At 53.9% G+C, this 19,117-nt stretch overlaps 1 protein-coding gene across 1 annotated transcript in view; it reads left to right on the forward strand.

Moving 5' to 3' along the window:
* LOC148218079 (uncharacterized) overlaps positions 1-19,117 on the forward strand; it is a 78,620-nt gene that overhangs the window by 47,141 nt on the left and 12,362 nt on the right. Inside the window, 1 exon segment of the mRNA XM_088158044.1 lies at positions 15,788-15,828. Coding sequence (XP_088014170.1) covers positions 15,788-15,828 — 41 coding nt within the window.

Here is a 19,117-nt window from a genome sequence, read left to right on the forward strand (position 1 = left end):
TCCCTTTCTCATTCTCCATGACAGTATCCCCAAATCCCCCTCCTGGACTCCCAAAGCCCCTCCCAAACCCAACAATTTTGGTCCTCTGCCCCAGCTTTCCCCTGTCCCCACCCACCTCCCACTTCAGCCCCCATGTCCCCCCCTGGAATTCCTGCCTCCCCACCTGCATTCCCCCATTCCCATCCCTTCAACTCCCCCAGCCCCATCCCCTGGGTCCCCAAACTCCCCCCAGTTCAGTGTCTTTGGGGCCCTCACATCCCACTCCATCCCCTCCTCCTTGGAGGCCCCAAGTTCCCCTCGCTCTCCTCGTCTCCATCCCCACCGTGGTCCCTGCAGGAACAGGGATCGGGTGAAACTGCCTGGAGTGGGGCTGGGGGGAGCAGAAGGGATTTTCCCCCTCAGACTGGGGACAGCCACAGGGCGTGGGGACACCTGTGACCCCCTGAGTCCCACAAGGACCATTCCAGACTAAACCTTTGCTCTCCATCTGCAGGTAGTCATAGGAGGAGCTGCAGGTGGATGCATTGTGGTAAGTCCTGGAATTGGGGCACCAGTGTGGGAACTGGGGCCCAGTTGGGTCCCCCCGTGCCTTGCTGGGACTGGGGACACCCCAGTGACCAGTGACATCTCCCCATCTCTCTGCAGAAGAAGAACGGCGTCCAACGAGTGAAGAGGTCTGAGGTGGGTACCCGCAGTTCTGCTGGGCCCAGAGCTTCCCCTCTCCTGGTCATCACCCCCCAGTGCACCCCGGAACACCCCACTGTGCCCCAGTACACCCCAGCCTGCCCCAGTATCTCCCAACCAGCCCCAGTATCCCCCAGTGTGGCTCTAACCCCCCCTTTCTCCCCAGCCCCTCGTGGCTGAGCAGGTGGAGCTTCTGCAGGAGTGATGCCCGGCTGCCCCTCTGGATGCCCTGGTGAGAAATCTTGGGGGATTCCAGCCCCACAAAAGATCCTCGGGGACCAGGGCAGAACCTTGAGCCCTGTGGGGTGGGCAGAGCTTGGGAAAGTCATAGGGACATGGAGGGGGCTGTCCCTGATCCATGTGCTGGGGTTCGGTGGACAGAGCTGTCCCCAAGGCTTCCCTTGCACTGGGGGGCTCTGGGGACACCCAGTGTCCCTGTGGGAGCAGCAAGGGCTCTGGGAGGTTTTGGGATATTCCAGGGTGAGAGGCTCTGGGAGCCCCATGGATGTCAGGAGCCAAGTCCAGTCCCAGGTGTATCCGGGGCTCCAAATCCCTTCTCCTGCTGCAGGTCCCTGCAAAGAGAGGGGTGGGAACAAGGTCCCTCTCGTGTCCCAGTGGACACGGGTGTCACGACTTGGGCTTTGCCTTTCAGGTCTGGAACTGGTGATGACACCCAGGGCCTGTCCCCCTCCAGCAGCATGAGGAGATGATCATCTCTGGATAATCCCCCTGATCCCCTGGGAGCCCTGGGAATGTCCCTGGAATGATCAATAAACCCCTTCAGCAAAACAACTCTGTGTATGCACGTGTGCCTGTTCTCATGTCCGTGCGTGTGTTCCCCTGTCCATGTGTGTGTTCCCACATCCCTGTGTGTTCCTGTGTCTCTGTGTGTTCTTATCTCCATGTGTGTTCCCATGTCCGTGTTCCGTGTCCCTGTGTGTTCTGTGGCCCTTGTTCAACCCTGCGAGTCTCCAGTCCCTCCCCCACCATGACCAGAGTGACTCCAGGGGCTCCCAGGGGTCTCTGTCTCCCCCCCACCACTGTGTGCCCTGGGCAGGGCAGGCTGGGACACCCTGGAATGTCCCCCTGGAGCTGGGAGGGACGAGGGGCACCCAGAGCAGCCTCTGGAGCCCCCAGGGTTTGGGGCACAGAGGGAAACAGGTTCTGCCCAGGGCTCTGGGAGCCCCATCCCCAGGGAGCACAGGCTGGGCTCGGGGCAGGAGAGGATCATGGCCAGGAGCCTGGAGCCCTGGCTCCTCTGCTCCCTCTGGGAGCGACAGAGCTTCCCTGGCCAAGGATCAGCACTCGTGACTTCATGGCTGTTGGCAATGAGGGGGTTAAGGTCACTTGAAGAATCTTGGGCTGTTCAGATCCCATCCTTGAGGTGCCTCTGCCCAAATTCAGGGGCAAATGGGACCAAAGTCAATAGTCTGGAATTAACTGAACAATGAAATGCCAGGGAAAGAAAGGAGGAAGGGCAGGAAGAGAGGGAGAAGGGAGGGAGAGAGATCAGTCAGAAGGTCAGCACCACCCATGGATCCAGCAGTGTCCTGTTGGTCCTTCTTCCCCTGGAGCTTCCAGGTGATGGGGGGGTCCTGAGGTCATTCTGAACTTCTCCCTGTTTATCCATTTTAGCAAACTCAGGAATCAGTGCTCATGGGCTACACCCCTCTCTAATGCCATTGGTTTAACGATTCCCTGGCCTTGGGTGCTGATTATTCCAGGCTCAGGCTGACTCTTCTGTTCAGCTGGAGGTTTCTGGGCTTGGTGGTGGCCATGGATCAGTGGTCACCATCTGCCCCTCTGGAATTCCCTTTGACCCAGTCACAGCTGATTCCAGCACGGGTGCTGGGTTGGATTTCCTTGTCCACCACCAGGGTCCATTCTGATCCCCCAGCTTTGTTTACCTCCCCCAAGGTCCAAGATGGCCTGAGGACAATTGTCCCACCTTGATCTTACCTTAGGGAGCTCCATTCTGTGCTTGTCTCTTGGCAGAATCCCTCTGTGGGGACAGTGTTTGGGATGGGCAACTGCTGCTCCTTAGTCCCAACACCAGTGGAGCCTCCCCAGCCCCCAGGAGTCCTGCCTGGGTGTCCCCAAGGTGTCCCCTAAGTGTTCCAGCCCAGTGACCCCCGGTGACCCCCTCCAGCCCCACTTCATGCAGTTCCCAGAGCACAGCGAGGTCTTTGAGGCTCTGGACTGTGACATCTTTGAGGCTCCAGAGCCGATGGCGCTGCCAGTGCTGGTCCCCATCGAGATGTGAAATGCCCTCAATAAGGAGCAGGGGTGGCCTTCATCATCACCATCACCATCATCTTCATCACCACAACCACCCACATCATCAGCCTTATCCTCTGCAACATCTTCATCTTCATCACCCACACCGCCATCATCATCTTCCAATACCATCAACCTCCATCATCATCACCACAACACCAACAGCACCATCTTCATCATCACCTTCATCTTCATCACCCACACCCCTGACACCATCACCTGACACTGCTCACACCATGTCCCCACAGCCCCTGTCCCAGCATTCCCAATCCCCCTGTTCCCATGGGCCCATGTCCCACCTGAACCCTGCCCTCTGCTCATGGGTCACCTCCATGGTCACCTTCACGGTCCAAGGTCACCTCCAGCTCTTCCCTGTCCCCACCCTCTCACTTCCTGTGTCCCTTCGACCATCTCCAGGTGCTCTTGACCATCTCCATGCCCCCACTACCATCTCCCTGTCCCCTCCTCATGTCCCACCACCACATCCTGTTCACCTTGAACATCTCCATATCCCCCCTCATGTCCTCCCCATGTCCCCACCACCTCTCCACATTTCACTGCCCATTTCTGCATCTCAAATTCTGTATTCTTTTCTCTTCCACCTCCTCCCTGTCCCCTCCACATGTGCCACCACCATGTCCAGGTCACCTCCACGATCTCCAGGTCTCCTTGACCATCTCCTCCTGGCTACCATCCCCATCCCCATGACCCCACCACCATGTCCATGTCCTCTCCATGTCTCCAACTCCATGTCTGGGTCCTCTCTTGTCCCTGCCCCCACTGTCATCTCCATGTCCCCTCTGCTGTCCCCTCCACCATGGCTCTGCCACCTCGATCTCTTCCCTGTCTCCCCCTCGCAATGTCCCTCTGTTCCCTTTTCCCCCATCTCCATCTTCTGCCCTCAGCCCAACTCGTCCAACCCCCCAGCCCCAGCCCCGCCCAGAGGAACACCCCTGGCACTGTCACCACACCCCTGGCACTGTCACCACACCCCTGGCACTGCCACCCCACACCCCTGGCACTGTCACCACACCCCTGGCACTGTCACCACACCCCTGGCACTGCCACCATCACACCCCTGGCACTGTCACCACCCCGTCTCCCCCTCCCACGCCTTGTTTTCCCTTTCATATCCCAGTGTTCCCTATCACAGCTACTGCGGGAACACCCCTGTCACTGTCACCTCCTGTCACCCCCATGTGTCCGTCACCCCCGATGCCACTGTAGCCCCCCCCACGTGACACTGATGGGATGTGGCAGGGTCTGAATTAAGGGGGGCAGGTTGGGGGAATCACCTGACGTCATCTGGTGTCACCCCAAGTGTCCCCCCCGTCCGTGTGGCGCCACCCAAGTGTCCCCAATGCCCTCGCCACGCTCATTTGCTGTCAATAAAGGGAATTTCCCCTTCCTCATCCCAAACCGCCTGCGGGTTTTTTTGGGGGGTGGGGACCCCCAGGGCAGCCAATCACAGCCCAGAGTGGGGCATTGGGGCGAGGCGGGCCACGCCCCCCCAGGTAAGAACCCCCGAGCCCCAATTCGGGCTTCAGTCGCCTCCAACCCTGGACAGGTCAGTGGGGCGCCCCTCCCCCACCTGGGAGTCTCGGGAAGGGGAGGGGGGAGGGGTGGGTGATGTGGCCACTCCGGACCGGACTTTGGACCCCCCTGAGCTGGGGGGAAGGGGCAGGAGGGGGGAGAGGGACCCACATTTTGGGTGCCCATGGAGGGGCGGGACCCACATTTGATCTCCTTCCTGGACTCCCAGATCCATCCCAGGACCCCAATAACTCCCAACATACCCCCTGCACCCAAAAATATTTTCCAAAATCCCCTTAGGACCCCAATATCCCCCCCAAGACCCTCCTAGGACCCTCAACCTCCCCCCAGGAGCCGCCCAAAATCCCCTTCCCAGGACGCAATAACCTCCCGACAAGCCCTTCCCAGGACCCCAATATCTCTTCAAGGACCCTCCTGGGACCCTCAACTCCTGCAGCAACCCCTCAAAATTCCCCAAATCCTGCAAAGACCAACCCAAATTTCCCCCTCAACGCCTCAAAACCCCTCCAAACCCCCTCAACGCCCAAATATCTCCCTGAAAATCCTTCCTGGATCCCAATACCCTCTCACAGACCTTCCTAGGACGCCAACAACCCATCCCCAAGACCCCAAATCCTTCCCCACGACCCCAAATCCCTCTCCATGACCCCAAATCCCTCCCCAAGATCCTAAATCCCTCCCCACGACCCCAAATCCCACTCCCGCAGCCCCCAAGCAGCGCCTCTGTCTCTCTGCCCAGGCTCCCCCGGACCATGTCCCGCTCGCCCCCGGCCCGCTCGCCGCCCCCCGCCCGGGGCTGGGCCCCCCCGCCCCCCCCGCACCGCCTGCGCTCCCTGGCGCGCTCCTGGCTGGACGAGGACGCGCCCTGGCCGGACGCGGCGGTGGCGACCGTGGGGGACAGCGCGACCCGAGCGCAGCTGCTCAGCAAGGCCGGGGGGCACTCGGGGGGTGTCCTGGCCGGGGCCCCCTTCGCCGAGGCCGTTTTCGGGGTGTCGGGGTGCCGGGTCACCTGGAGGGTGCCCGAGGGGGCGGCGCTGCCCCCCGGGCGGGTGTTGGTGGCCGAGGTGGAGGGTCCGGCCGCGGGGGTGCTGGCAGCGGAGAGGGTCGCCCTCAATATTTTGGGGCGCTGCAGCGGGGTGGCCTCGATGGCCGCGAGGGCTGTGGGGGTGGCCCGGGCCCAGGGCTGGGCGGGGGTCGTGGGGGGCACCCGAAAAACCACGCCCGGGTTCCGCTTGGCGGAGAAATACGCGCTGGGGGTGGGGGGCGCTGACCCCCACCGGGCAGGTTTGGGGGGACTCCTCCTCCTCAAGGACAATCACCGAGCGCTGGCGGCGGCAGCGGGGGGGCTCGAGCAGGTGGGGACGCCAAACTTGGGGGGACAATTGGGAGGGGGCTTGAATTGGGGGGTTCTGGGTGTGGGGGGACTCCAGAATTTGGGCGGTAATGGCGGCAGGATCCCTGGATTTTGGGAAACCCGGAGACTGGAGGAGCAGCACCCCAGTTTGGGGGGGAAATTGGAGGGGGACCCTTGAATTGGTGGTTTCTGGGTGGTCGGTGTGACATCGCCAATTCTGGGGGTGTGGGGAATATGAGGTCTGGAGGTAATGGGGGGTTTTGGTGGAGGGGGCTCGACTTTGGGGGAGTGACAGCTTGGGGTACCCCGTATTTCGAGTGTGGTGGGGAGCACCAATATTTAAAGGGGGTTCCAGTTTTGGGACAGACTCTTGGGCTGGGGTATTGTGGGCGTGGACTGATGTAGGAGGACCCCTGAATTGGGGGGGATGGGTGCGGGGGGGGCTCCCAATTTGGGAGGGAAACTGGGGGTCACCCCTGAATTTGGGGAAGATCATGCGTTGAGTAACTCTGAATTTTGGTGTTTGTAGTTGGGAGAAGCCCAACTTTGGGTGCAGCAGACAACCTTGAATTGGGGGACTCTGGGGGAGAGGACCCAAATTTGGGGATCAATGTGGGGGGGGAGGGCAGTGGGGGGGCCCAATTTTAAGTGAATGACTGTGGGGGAGCCCCCATTTTACCCTGCCCCATACTGGGGCGTTCCTCTGGGGTTCTCCCTGACCCCCCTCTTCCCCAGATGATTTTGGGGGTGCGCCGGGCCGGGGGCTTCACCCGCCGGTTGGGGGTCGAGTGCTCGAGTGCGGACGAGGCGCTGGCGGCTGCTGGGGCTGGGGCTGACATCGTCCTGCTGGACAACCTGAGCCCCCAGGTGAGCCCCAAAACCGGAGGGGGGCCAATAGTGGTGGGACCCCAAGTGTGGGCTGGACTCCAAAAATGGGGGGTTAGATTCTAAAAATGGGGATAAACCCAAAAAATGGGACACAGGGGACATCCCGGGGTGAGGCTACACCAGTAAAATGGGAATCTGCTGTAAATGTGGGCCACCCCAAAGATACGAGGGATAATCCCAATTTCGGGGGAGTCAGAGGGTTGGATAATCCCAGTTTGTGAGGTTTTGGGTGAAGGGACCCTTAACTTGGGGAGTTTAGGTGGGGGGACTGTAATTTGGGGGTCAGGGGTGGGCAAATGCCTGGATTGGAGGTGTTGAATAGGAGGCCACAATTTTGGGTGGTTCTGGGTGGGGGGACAGCTATTTGGATTGGACAGCCCAAATTTGGGGTTGTTCTGGAGGTCAGTGGTGGGTGGTACCCCCAGTTGGGCAGATGTTGGGTGGGAATCTATTTATATTGAGTTTTTATTGGGTTTAATCAGGATAACCCTTGATTTGGAGGGGTTGGGGGTGGACACCCCAATTTTGGAGCTCAGTGGGTGGAATAATCCCTGAATTGGGGGTTTCCTGTGGGGGAGGTCCCACATTGGGCAGATTTGGGCCAATTTGGGGGGGGATTCTGCACTATGTAGCATCCATATGTCCGGTGTACCCCCAAATTTTGGGGAGGGGGTGCTCCCTGCTAACAGGGTGTCCCCCCAGGAGCTGCACTCGGCTGCGGCGCAGGTCAAGGCTGCACATCCCGGAGTGACGGTGGAGGCCAGCGGGGGCATCGTTTTGGAGACCCTCCCCCAGTTTTTGGGGCCCCACATCGACGTGGTGTCCATGGGGTGTCTGACCCACAGTGCCCCCGCCCTGGACTTTGCGCTGCGGGTGCTGGAACCCTAAAATCCATCCCCCTGACCCTGAAAACCCAGCCTAGGACCCCAAAAATCCATCCTAGGACCCTAAAAACCTACTCTGGAACCCCAAAACCCAACCTGAGATGCCCAAATCCATCCTGGGGAAGGTGAAACTCACTGTGAAACTCCAAAATCCACCCTGGGAATCCTCAAACCCCAAAGGCCTTCCACTAAGGGGTCTGTGAAAACTGGCGCTGGGACCCACAAAATCTATCTTGGAACTGCCTAAATCAACTCTGGGACCCCAAAGTTCCACCCTGAGACCCTCCAGAACCCACTCTGGGACCCCCAAATCCCCCCCTGAGACCCCACAAAGCCCACCCTGAGGATCCCAAATCTCCATCCTGGGCTACTCCCACTCACCTCCCCCCTCTAAGGTGGACCCAAAATTCCACTCTGAGGTCTCCCCATCCCCCTTTCATCTTTGTACCCCCAAATAAACCCCTACCTCACCTCCCCCACTTGTCCCCCCAGTTTTCTCAGGGGTCCCAACTCCAGGCGGGGGGAGGGTCCAGACCGAGTTTGAGGATTCCAGACCCCAGTTTGAGAGGCCCAGGTCCCAGGGTGGAGAGCTGAGACCTCAGTGTGAGGATCCCAGATCACGCTGGAGGGCTGCAGATCCCGGTTTGGGGGTACCAGATCTCAGTGTGAGGGTCCCAGACCCACCAGCAGCACACATGGCAGCACCATAACACTGGGAATTAGGATCAGAGAAGTCCTGCTGTAAATCACAAAATCAGGGTCTAATTCCTGGCCTGATCCCACCCACCCCATCACACCTGTGTGCCCACCTGCCCGCAGGTACCTTTGGGATGTCTTAAAAGAAATTTAAAAAGCAATTACTTAAAACTTAAAAAAACTAACTTTATTTACAAAACTATAGTTGGCTTGGCAGCCATAATCCTTAGGACAAAGTGATCTCCAGGCTCAAGGACGCCTGTATGACCATGTCCCCACCCATGTCTCAGTTCAGTGTCTTTATTTTTACCCCAGTGTTGGATGTTTTAAAGGGATGAAGAGAAATGAAAAGCAAATCAAGGCCAAAATAAAAGGATTTCTGTGTCTGTGCAAGTAGAGGATCCATGTGCTTGGGAGGGAGGGAAGAACATTTTTGGAGGAGTTTCCACCCCACTGTCTCCAAAATCTTGGTCTTTGTCCCAGTCCATCACCATTTGGCTGCAGAAGACACCCTAGAGTAATAGGAAATCAAAATCCTGGAACCACTGAGGTTAAATGTAGTAGTTTTGGTTTATTAATTTGAATTTTTTTGCTGTGAGAGAGGATTAAGAAGTAGACAAAAAACAGGTTTTACTTTAAATGGTATAAAGAGAAATTTTATTACTAGAAACTATATGAAAAAAAACCTTCGAAGAAAACTTTAGTCTACTGCTTTTTCTTGCATACATTTTTTTTAATACTAAAAACGTACAAAAACAACTCAGTCTACCATCTCTAAAATAGTTTTTTACTCATTTACTTGAAAGAGGAGACTTTTTTTCAGTCTATGGAGATTCCTCCACAAGAAAACGGATTCTTTTTGTTTTGATGTGACAGTGATTAGCTTCCCAGGAGAATGAAAATCTGATTACTATCTAAAAATCCTTTATACAGACTGACAGTTTTTCTCATAACTTTTATTGAGGACTATATTGACTTCTGATGCACAGTTTAAGGATTATAACAGTTGAAAAAAAACTTACTTTATTTTTTAAAATAGAGTTTTTTCCTTTTTCTTTTTTTGGGGGGGAGAGCAGGGGTTTTCTATTACTAAAACCTAGGATATTACTGTAATTTTTACATTTGTTTAATATTAATGCTTTTCTTTATATGTACAGTTAGAACAGTCATATTCACTTCAAAATATTTTTACATGTTTTAGAGGAAACAAGAGCTTTTTCTCCATAGTTTAAAAAAAGAGAAATGTTAGTTCATGACTTTTCTCCATTCTTTATTTCAAAGTTGACTATTCTTTTTGTTTGATTTTGGTGTTTTTATATTGCTTCTGTGCGTATCACTATTTTAGTGGGTTTTTGTTTTTGTTTTGTTTTTGGGGGTTTTTTTTGTTTGTTTGTGTGTTTGTTTGGGTTTTGGGGTTTTTTGTTTGGTTGGTTAATTTTTGTGTTTTTTTCAACCATCCAACACCAATCCTCCCATGGGGGATGGAGCTGGAGCAGAGCACGAAGCTCTTCCCATACTCGGGGCACTCACTGGGCTTCCCTTAGTGGAGACTCCGTTGGTGTTGGGTCAAGTTAGAGCTCTGTGAGAAGCTCTTCCCACACTCAGGACACTCGTAGGGCCTCTCCCCAGTGTGGATGCGCTGATGTTTTTTCAGGTCAAAGCTCCATCCAAAGCTCTTCCCACATTCCAAGCAGGTGTAGGGCCGTTCACCTGTGTGGATCACCTGGTGCCGGAGCAGGCCGGAGATCTCATTGAATCCCTTCCCGCATTTCCCACAGTCGTAGGGCTTTTCCCCTGTGTGGATCCTCTGGTGTTGGATCAGCCTGCACCTGTAGCTGAAACCCTTCCCACATTCCAAGCACTTGTGGGGCTTCTCCCCTCCAGGAGGCTTCTCCACCAGCTCTGAGCTCTGCCTGGATCTCCGGCCGCCTTCCCGGCTCAGGGAGGGTCTTTCCTCCTCGCAGCTCCCTGGGCTGGGTTTGCAGCCCCTCCTCGAGAGGGATCTACGGGGCTTTTCTGCCTCCTCCATCCCCGCACACCTGGGGAATGAAAATTCCTGGCTTAGGGGGAAATAACAAGAAGAGAGCTCCATAAACTGGGTGTTCCTCCTTGACCAAGTTCATCTCTGCAGGTCATTGAGCATCTTGCGTCTGTAATAACCTCCCAAACACCAAGATTCAGTCAAAATCCCCTCCAAAATTGGGCTGGTTTGAAAGCAAAACCAGTGAGAGACTCCAAGTCAGAAATACAATTTTATAGAAAAGAGGTAACAGAAAAAAAATACATGCAATAGTAGAAAAGAAAACAACTGACAGAATCAGAATACAACCTGACACCCCGCTAGTTAGGGTGGTGGTAGCAGTCGAGATGAAGTGGTCTTGTTGTAGTAGTGATCCCAAAGAAAGGTCTGGTAGCTCTTGTCCTCTGGAAACCAGTGGGTAAGGGGTGACTTGGTGTTCCAAATCTCAGTTTGAATCTAGGTACAAAATGTTTGGCTCCTCCCCCTGGGTGCAGAATCGCAAAATGGGATGATGTAATTTTATCAGTTATGTATTGAACTCAATGGCCCATTAACAGAAGATATCTGATATAGTCCTGGAGGAAGGATGGATGGAAGGAAAGATAAAGAACACTCCCCCACCTGTTTTCTAGCATATGGCCCATTTACAGAGGATATCTCTCTCGGAGATAAGGATCACTACCCCAGCTGGCTTCAACAGATGGTAACAGAATACATACTTTTGGGCACATTTTACATTGGAACCGAGGAAAAAAATATAAAGATTCAGTCCCCACAGAAAAACCTCAGCCCCAACATTTAACCCAATAAAGCTCAGAAACACCAAGATTCACCCCTGTGCAAATCATGGATCCTTCTCCCTCATCACCTGTGGCACGTCAGGAGGTGCAACACTCCTGGGGCTGGGAGGGCCTGCAGATACAGGGAGGGGTGGAACCTTGTGGTGTTTCCTGTTTCTGCTACTCCTCGTCCTCATCCTGTGTCCCTACTGCCCCTCACACTCCTCTTCCTCCTACTATTCCTCCTTCTCCTCCACAATCCCACCTACTCCTCCCACATGCATCATTTGATCATCTTGTTCTTCAACCCTGTGTCTGCTTTCCTTCTCCTGCTGCCCCCAGGCCCAGCACCCACTGCCGGCTCCCTCTTCCCCCCAAACCCACAGCATCCCAGCGCAGGGGCAGCGATGGAGCTGGGGCAGCTCGGGCTGGGGCAGCGCTGGGCTCTCGGCCGCTCCCGCCCGCACTCGCTCCCCACTGCAGCCGCTGCCGCCACCACAGCGCGGGGGGGCCCGGCCTTGGCGCTCCCCCCCTCCCACCTCCCCAAATTCCCCTGCCGGGGGGCGCTGGGGCCCGGGCCGGGCGCAGGTGGCTCCAGGTGGGCAACGCTGGGAGCTGCGGCTCTGCCTGGACACTGCTGCGTCATCACCGCCGCGCGCTCTCATTGGCTCAGCGCTGCCCGAGGGGCGGGGCTGCACCAAGCCGGGACACCCTGCTCCAGGGGGGATGGCCCCAAAACGGGGGACCCCCATGCAAGGAACAACAGCAAAGGGTCTCTACAAACACATGCTGCGAATCCGCTTGGACACAGGGCCGGGGACGTGGGCATAAGGAAGGGACAGCAGAAGCCATCAGGGTCAGAAAATGTTATTAATTGACCACACAGACTGCTGCTCAGCCAAGGTCCTGCTACGTTCATATAAGACTCCTCTGTCTTCTTTGAGCACAGAAACCTCTGGTGATGTGAATTTTTCCACACACCTTGGGGGTCGGCAGGAATTCCTTCCCCCGTCCGGGGCGGAGGGCAGTGTGTGGAGCTGAAGGTGCCTCACCCAGTTTGGGTGATCAGCTCCCTTGGGTGGCGGCGGCACCGGGCATGGATTGGGGTTGGGAAGGATGAATTAGGGAAACCTTATAAATACGAGTGCCTAACAAAAGACTTTGAGAATAGGAAAAATATAAGCAAAATAGAAATTATAGCCACTTTTGACTGTGTGGCTGAAAGCAACTGAATGCCTGAAGGCCCCTTTGTTTAGATAATGTTAGATGCTGCGAATACCAAAAAGCAAACAGACATCCTCCCTAGGCATGGCACGAAGGGTCCCAGATAAAATTTAGAGATAAGAAAAGCAGTAAAACATGGTAATATAGTCATTCCTATAGGTTGCATACAAATGTTAGACAATTTGTATCTTCTAGAAGAGTGGTTAGTGGAAACTAGAATATTCAACATAGTAGAAAATTTCTTGTATCGTAAACGGGAAAATCTCACTCTTATGCACTTACTCTTGCCGTTTCTTACTCTCTTACGATCTCTGCTCTAACTCTTGCTCTATCCCTCTCTCTCCTTCCTGCTCTGAGCTGCAGCTGCAGTTCCTAGCAGGGCCTTATATATACCCACGCCCTACCAAATAAACTGCAAACTTCAAGACCAGAGCGCCTCAGTTTGTCCCTACAATCCCAACGCAGTAATTCCTACAGACTGTGTACCCGAGAGTGACCAGGAGACAGACGAGTGACAGATCAGGGGGGCTGGGAAGAGTCGGCAGCCAGAGAGCACTGAAAATCTCAGCAGGGACTACAGTGGCATCTTCGGGGACTAAACATGGCAGGGCACCCATGGAGGGTAGAAAAGGAAAGCCAGGAAGGGCTCTCGGCAGAAGGGATGATGATCTCAAAATATCTCTGTAGGGTCCCTTGGGAGCATCTGGAGGGAGTCTGCACATTCTCCCAGAGGTAATCAAGGACAGGGACACCCAGAAGGGCAATAAGGGAAGTCCGGAAGAGATTTAGACAACAGGGGATGGATGCTGTTGGTGTGATGAGAAGGGATTGGGTGAAGGAGAGTGTGCAGGAATATGTTTCAGGAAAGAAGAAGCAGGAAAAATCTATGTGGGAAGAATAAAGATGATGGAAAAGAGGAGGAAAATACTGAGGATGGGGATGTTTTTCAGCAGGCTCTTATCCTCCAAAGTTGCCAGCTGATGCAGATCCTTTGTATCCCCGGTTGCCAGGACAGGCACACAAGGAGGTCAGGATTGCAGGGGGTTTCTCTGTGCTGGGCAGCGGCAGGAGCGGGCGCAGAGGGGCGGCACCGGGAGCACGGGCTGGGGGCCTGTGGGGAGCTGCGGGGCCGGGCCGGGGCTGTGGGGCAGCCGGGGCTCAGCGCCGGGCGCTGCCTGAGCCCAGCACCCCCCGGCAATTGCAGGCCCGGCAGTGGCCCCCGGCCCCCAGGAGGCTGCGGGACGCCCCGGCCGCTGCCCGGCCCCGTGGAGCTGCCGGCCCTGCCCGCCGGGGGGGCCGCGTTTGGACACTGCGGCAGGACAGGCACCGGCTCTGGGATACGGGCTGGCCACGGCAGCCACAGCACAAGGAGCAGCAGGACAAAGGAACAGCTGGGAAATGGGCATTGGACGTGCAAGCATCCAGATTAGCTTTTAAGCATTTTCCTTGGGTCAGTGCAGAAAGGAATGATTTAGCAGAAAGCTCAGCAGCTGTCAGAGGATGAGCACCCCCAGGCACTGAGGGGGCTGCAGGAGGGGCAGAAGAAGCCCCTGGAGCACTTGGTCACAAAGGCACAGCAGGGGAATGCAAGAAGGGAGGAGGAAAAGGCCAAGGGGAAGGCAAAGGCCATGGCAGAGTTTCTACAGCCCCTGAGGGATGAACCCCAGGGCCCAAGGGGGCACCAGCACCCAGGGGCTCTCACATCCTTACACCATCTTCAACCAGGTGCCCTCCTCACACTGCCACCATTCAGTCCTTGATGGCAAAGATGCTTTCTGGGGATGCCCACTCACACAGGATGGTAAACTGGATTTTGCCATTGAGTGAGAACAAGAGGTAGAAGGGAAAATGGAAAAGACATGGACGGTCCTTCTGCAGGGATGCACGGAAGCACCAGCCTTATTGGGGCAAGCCTTGCAGAAAATATCACAAGAATTTACCCCACACCCAGGGATTGGGTTAATGCAGGATGTGGATGACTTGCTGCAGTCAGGAGGACAAGAAGTGGAAGAAGAAGCCTCTGTGAAATGGCTGAATGTTCAGCCTAAAAATAATCTTTCAGTATTTGAAAAAAAAAAAGAGCAAATGCTAGAGAAAAGAGTTAAATATTTGTGAGATATTTTGTCTGAAAGTTTGTGGTATCTTGAACTAGAGGGGGTCAGGGGAGTCTCAGAAGTAATCCAGGACTGAAAAGGAGGTGCAAGAATTCTGAGCATTAATAGGAAACTGCAGGACCTGAATTGAGAGTTCTCTGTTCTACCCATAACATTGTATCACTTTCTAAACCCCAATAGCCTCAAGGTTGGGGTATGGACAGAAGAAAGGGAACAAAAGCTGAGAAAATGAAAAATAACAAAATGATTGGTGCCACAGCTATGACTATTCCAGACTCAGGAAAGAAATTGGGATTCTACGTGTGTTATAAGTACATATTATATTATTGTCTTTTTGCAAATATTAAAATGAATGCTATCTCTTGGAAAACTTTGCTGTATGAACATAGTTTATTTTAGCTCTGCGATTAACAGAACTTAGAAATAGTTGTGGTAAATATATTTTTTGTAATTACAACATTTTGATGTAAAAAGCTTTTGTTCATGTAACTAACTCAGAGAATGGTAAAAAAGATAATCAGGAAATTGTTCACATTCCTGGATTATGGGACACCAGAATCCCAGGAAGGAAAAAATAATGATTTACAGGTCTGGGGAGAATGATTCAGAATAATGCATGAAGGTCTATGAATATGCAACATGTTGCTGCATTTAGGAAGTGTTTTCTGAGTCAGTGTGTGCCCTTGGCTGAAGGCCAAGCATCCGGCCATTATAACCTTTGGCCAGAGCCAGGGCAGATATTCAATTATCTCCCTTGGAATTGATCTTTGCAATTCCTTACCCTGGGAATTCTCCACCTAGTGCGGGCTGGAGATAAGGGATGGATATTTCAAGCAGTCTGTGGCCAGAATCCTGTCTCTTGTGAAATCTCTGCCACAGGAAGCTGGGCTGGCACAGAGCCTGCCTTGGCACTTTGCTGTTCACAGCATCCACCCAGGACTCTGCCTCTCAATTACACTCACACACTGGGCTGCCTGCGATTCCACTGTTGGAAAGTATACCAAATTTAAATTTTTTTCACATTCCATTTTACTAGTCAGGCTCGGTTTGCCTTTCTCTCAGAAAAGAAATTTTAAAAGCTTTTTTAAGGGATGTGGCACCACTCAAGAGAGATGAGTTTAACCTCTCAACAGACTGGGAATAGCCCAAAAGATTCCCACAAAGATAACAACATTCAACAAAACATGAACAAAACACCAGCAAACATCAAGGAACACCCACCCCAGACACTGCCCCTGGCATAGATGGAGACACCTGGTCTGGAAAAGACTGAGAAGGAAATCCAGGAATGCGGATCTAATTAACATCAGAAGATGAGAAATCCGTGTGCAATAGGAAACCAAACACTAAGAACTACACAACTTTAAAGCAATGAACACTAAACCAATGGATTTCATTGGGTTCGGACAGTAAAAAGTTAAGGAAAAATCTAGTAAAACTCACATCTCATGGAATGATTTTCTCTGCACGCCCGGTCTATGTGTGGATGAAATTATTTCTGTCGCACATCCTGACCAGGATCAAGTAATGCCTTGACTCTCTAACATTAAGATATTGTTGGAGAGATTTTTATTGTCCCTGCAGTTTCAGTGACAAGATTACACCATTAGAAAAATGTGTCATAGTAATCCTACTTTTATATTCTGAGTTTGGTTTGGACCAGGGGTGTGAGAATCAATTTTTACTCCTAGGAGAAGAAGTAGAAAAATCTAGATTGCATTGGAATTTCTTTGTGTGTATTTGTAGGTGGCTCTTAATGATGGCAGAATTTCAGAAAGGGTTTTTCAATTCTCACCTTTATGTTGCATTTTGCAAAACTAGAAGAGTATTAATGGTGAGGCTTTAACACATAAAGAGTTTGTACAAAATTGTTTAAAAAAAAAGAGAAAAAAAAAACAGATTGTGGGGGTGCACTTGTGGATCACCTAAGGGCTGCTCCGGAATAGAAGCATTGGATCCAGACACAGCCACGACAGGAGCTTTAGAAATGCAAATTAACACTGATAGGACAATGTGTGCACAATGAACCAGGATCTTCATGCCTGGGGGAGGAATTTCGGTGATTGCTTCTGTCCCCCACTCCAAGCTCTGCCTGCTTGCACAGATGGAATTTGCACAACTAAAGGCAGAGCCCACAGTGAGGATATCTGACTGCAACAGAAATTGTTTAAGCTGCAAAGGGAAACAGTAAACGGAGAATGTTGGGAAAGCTTTACTAAAAAAAGTGGGGGGGAATCATCCCTCTCCCTGCTCCAACCTGTGCTGTCACTGTCCAGGTTATATAGGGTGTATTGGGGCACTGGGGTGTTTTTGCAGCCACAAGTTCAGGGAAATGAGTTGGAAATCCAAGTATGTGGTGATTTAATTAGAGAAAAGTGGTCAATTGATGCAGCCCTGGCTTGAGGGAGCACCCAAAAACGCAAAAAAGATGAACAGACACCAGAGCCAATCCTACAACACCATGGACCAGCCCCTGGGAACCCTAACGAATTCATATCAGGACACGGAAAATCCATCCATAATTTGAGTGTCATAATTAGGATAAAAAGAATCCTGGAAATAATAACCAACCACACAGCTCCAGCTCCTGACCTTCCTGACGACCAATCCACTGAAATAAGGAAGGAGACATTTCACCATGGGATAGGATCAGATTATCTATTAACAGAAGGAGGAGGAGTTTACACAAAATTACATGACTCAAACTGCTGTTCGAAAATAGATGAGAACTGAAAAGTGCTGAAACAGATAACGAAGGAAATAAGAAAATAGCTCGTATTCCGGAGAAAGGATGGGAATGGGACACGTTTTCGTGGTTCCCTGGCAGACCATGGCTTAAACGAATGCTGCTCATCCAAAGAGGACGCAGGAAAAGAAATTGAGTCAATGGAAATTAAAAGTTTGTAAAGGCAATTCTTGAGGAAACAAGAAAATGAGGGATTGCAAGCAGTAAGATTAATATCGTAGTAGGAGTGCATATTAAGAGGGACATGCAGTAGGTGGATCGGGAACTCTCAACCTTCCAAGTAACTCAGCCAGTGGGGAAGGGGAGAGGGAGGTGCAGACGGGAAAATGAGGATAAAAAGGAGGCTGCGTTTTAGAGACCGCATGGCAAATGCCGCATGGCCTCTCTCTTTGTTCATCAATAAATTCACTTTTACAGGACTCCTCTGTCTCCTGCGGGCACACAAACCTCTGGCCACGGGAATTTTCCCGCACAGCCCCGGGCACAGGGCAGACACCTCTGTGCCACCCACAGCAACCGGGACGAGCCAGCGCTGCTCCGGCACCGGCTCCTGCCGAGGCCCCAGCGGGAAGGAGACCGCGGGCAGCCGCTCCCGCAGCGCCCTCAGCCCAGCGCCAACACGGGCCGGCACCGGCACAACCAACCCGCCAGAGCCCCCTGCCGCCCCCTCGGCCCGCAGCGAGCCCCGAGCCCCCGCACAACCGAGCGCGGCTCCCACCTGCGCTGGGGCCGCCTCCGAGCTCCGCCGCCGCCGCCTCCCCGGGCTCCGGCCGCTGCCGCCGCTGCCGGGCCCGCACAGACGCTGCCACAATGGCGCCTTTGCTGCTCTGCCCAATCAGCGCGCGACAACCAGGAGTGCCATTGGCACAATCAGCCAATGGCAGCGAGGGCCGGGCTCTGCACACGGCCCAGCCTCGGCCCGCGCTCTCAGGGCCCCCCGGGCTGTGGGAGGGCAAAGGCGGAGATGAGGAACAGCCCTGGAACGGGCCCGGGCCCGAGCCGCCATTGGCCTGGAAACACAAACAAAGTTCTCCGCAGCTCCCGGCACGCCTTTCCCAGCCCTGCGTGTTCGCTGGCTCCGGCTCAGCGGGAAGCCCTGGAGCCTCACTGCTGCTACCTCTTAATTAGGCGCGTCTGTGCTTGGCTTTAATTTCCCCCAAAACGGGAAAACTGCCCCACAACCCCTGTGGATGAGTGGGAGAGGGGAGAGATTTCTGGCAGAAAACTCCAAAAACTCAGAGCAGGATAATGAGAAGTAAATGAAGAGCCTTCAATCCCGCTTTCCACACGGCTCCCTCCTTCCAGCTGCACCTCCTACCCCGGCAGTGCAGGGCTGGAGAAACGACGCTCACTTTATAAAATTATAAAGGTTTATTAAACCTTAGCAAAAAAAAATACAACAAAAGACTGAATTAGGAGAAAAATCAGCGCTGGTAGCACAGGACTAAAGCAGCAGACCTGGGTGTGATTTGGGGTCCCCGGGCCGCCCCCGCCCCCCCCCCCCCTTCGATCTCGGCCAACGGGTGCGAGCGGCGCGGCCCCGCTGCTGAGCACTGACCCCGCCCCGGGGGCCGCCGGGACCCCCCCGGAAAAAACCCCACACCTGCACCCCCCCTTCCGTCCCTCCGACCTTCCCAGTCCTGGGGGAAAAGGGGGAAAGGGGAGGACCTGGGGCGGGATCACCCGGAGACACCCGGGGTGAGGAGCAGGAGGGGGGGCGGGGGGTTGGGCTCGCGGTGAGTGGGGGGTCCCACGTGAGGATTTCGGGGGGGTTCGCTCGAGGAATTTTGGGGGTCCTCGTGCGACGGATCCTCGTGCAAAGGGCTCCTCTCGTGCCACCGTCTCCTCATGTCACCCAGACGAGTTTGGGGAGCTTTTTCTGTCACCCAGAGGAATC

This window comes from Sturnus vulgaris, unplaced genomic scaffold, assembly GCF_052056855.1.
Source record: "Sturnus vulgaris isolate bStuVul1 unplaced genomic scaffold, bStuVul1.hap1 Scaffold_195, whole genome shotgun sequence".
Lineage (NCBI taxonomy): Eukaryota > Metazoa > Chordata > Aves > Passeriformes > Sturnidae > Sturnus > Sturnus vulgaris.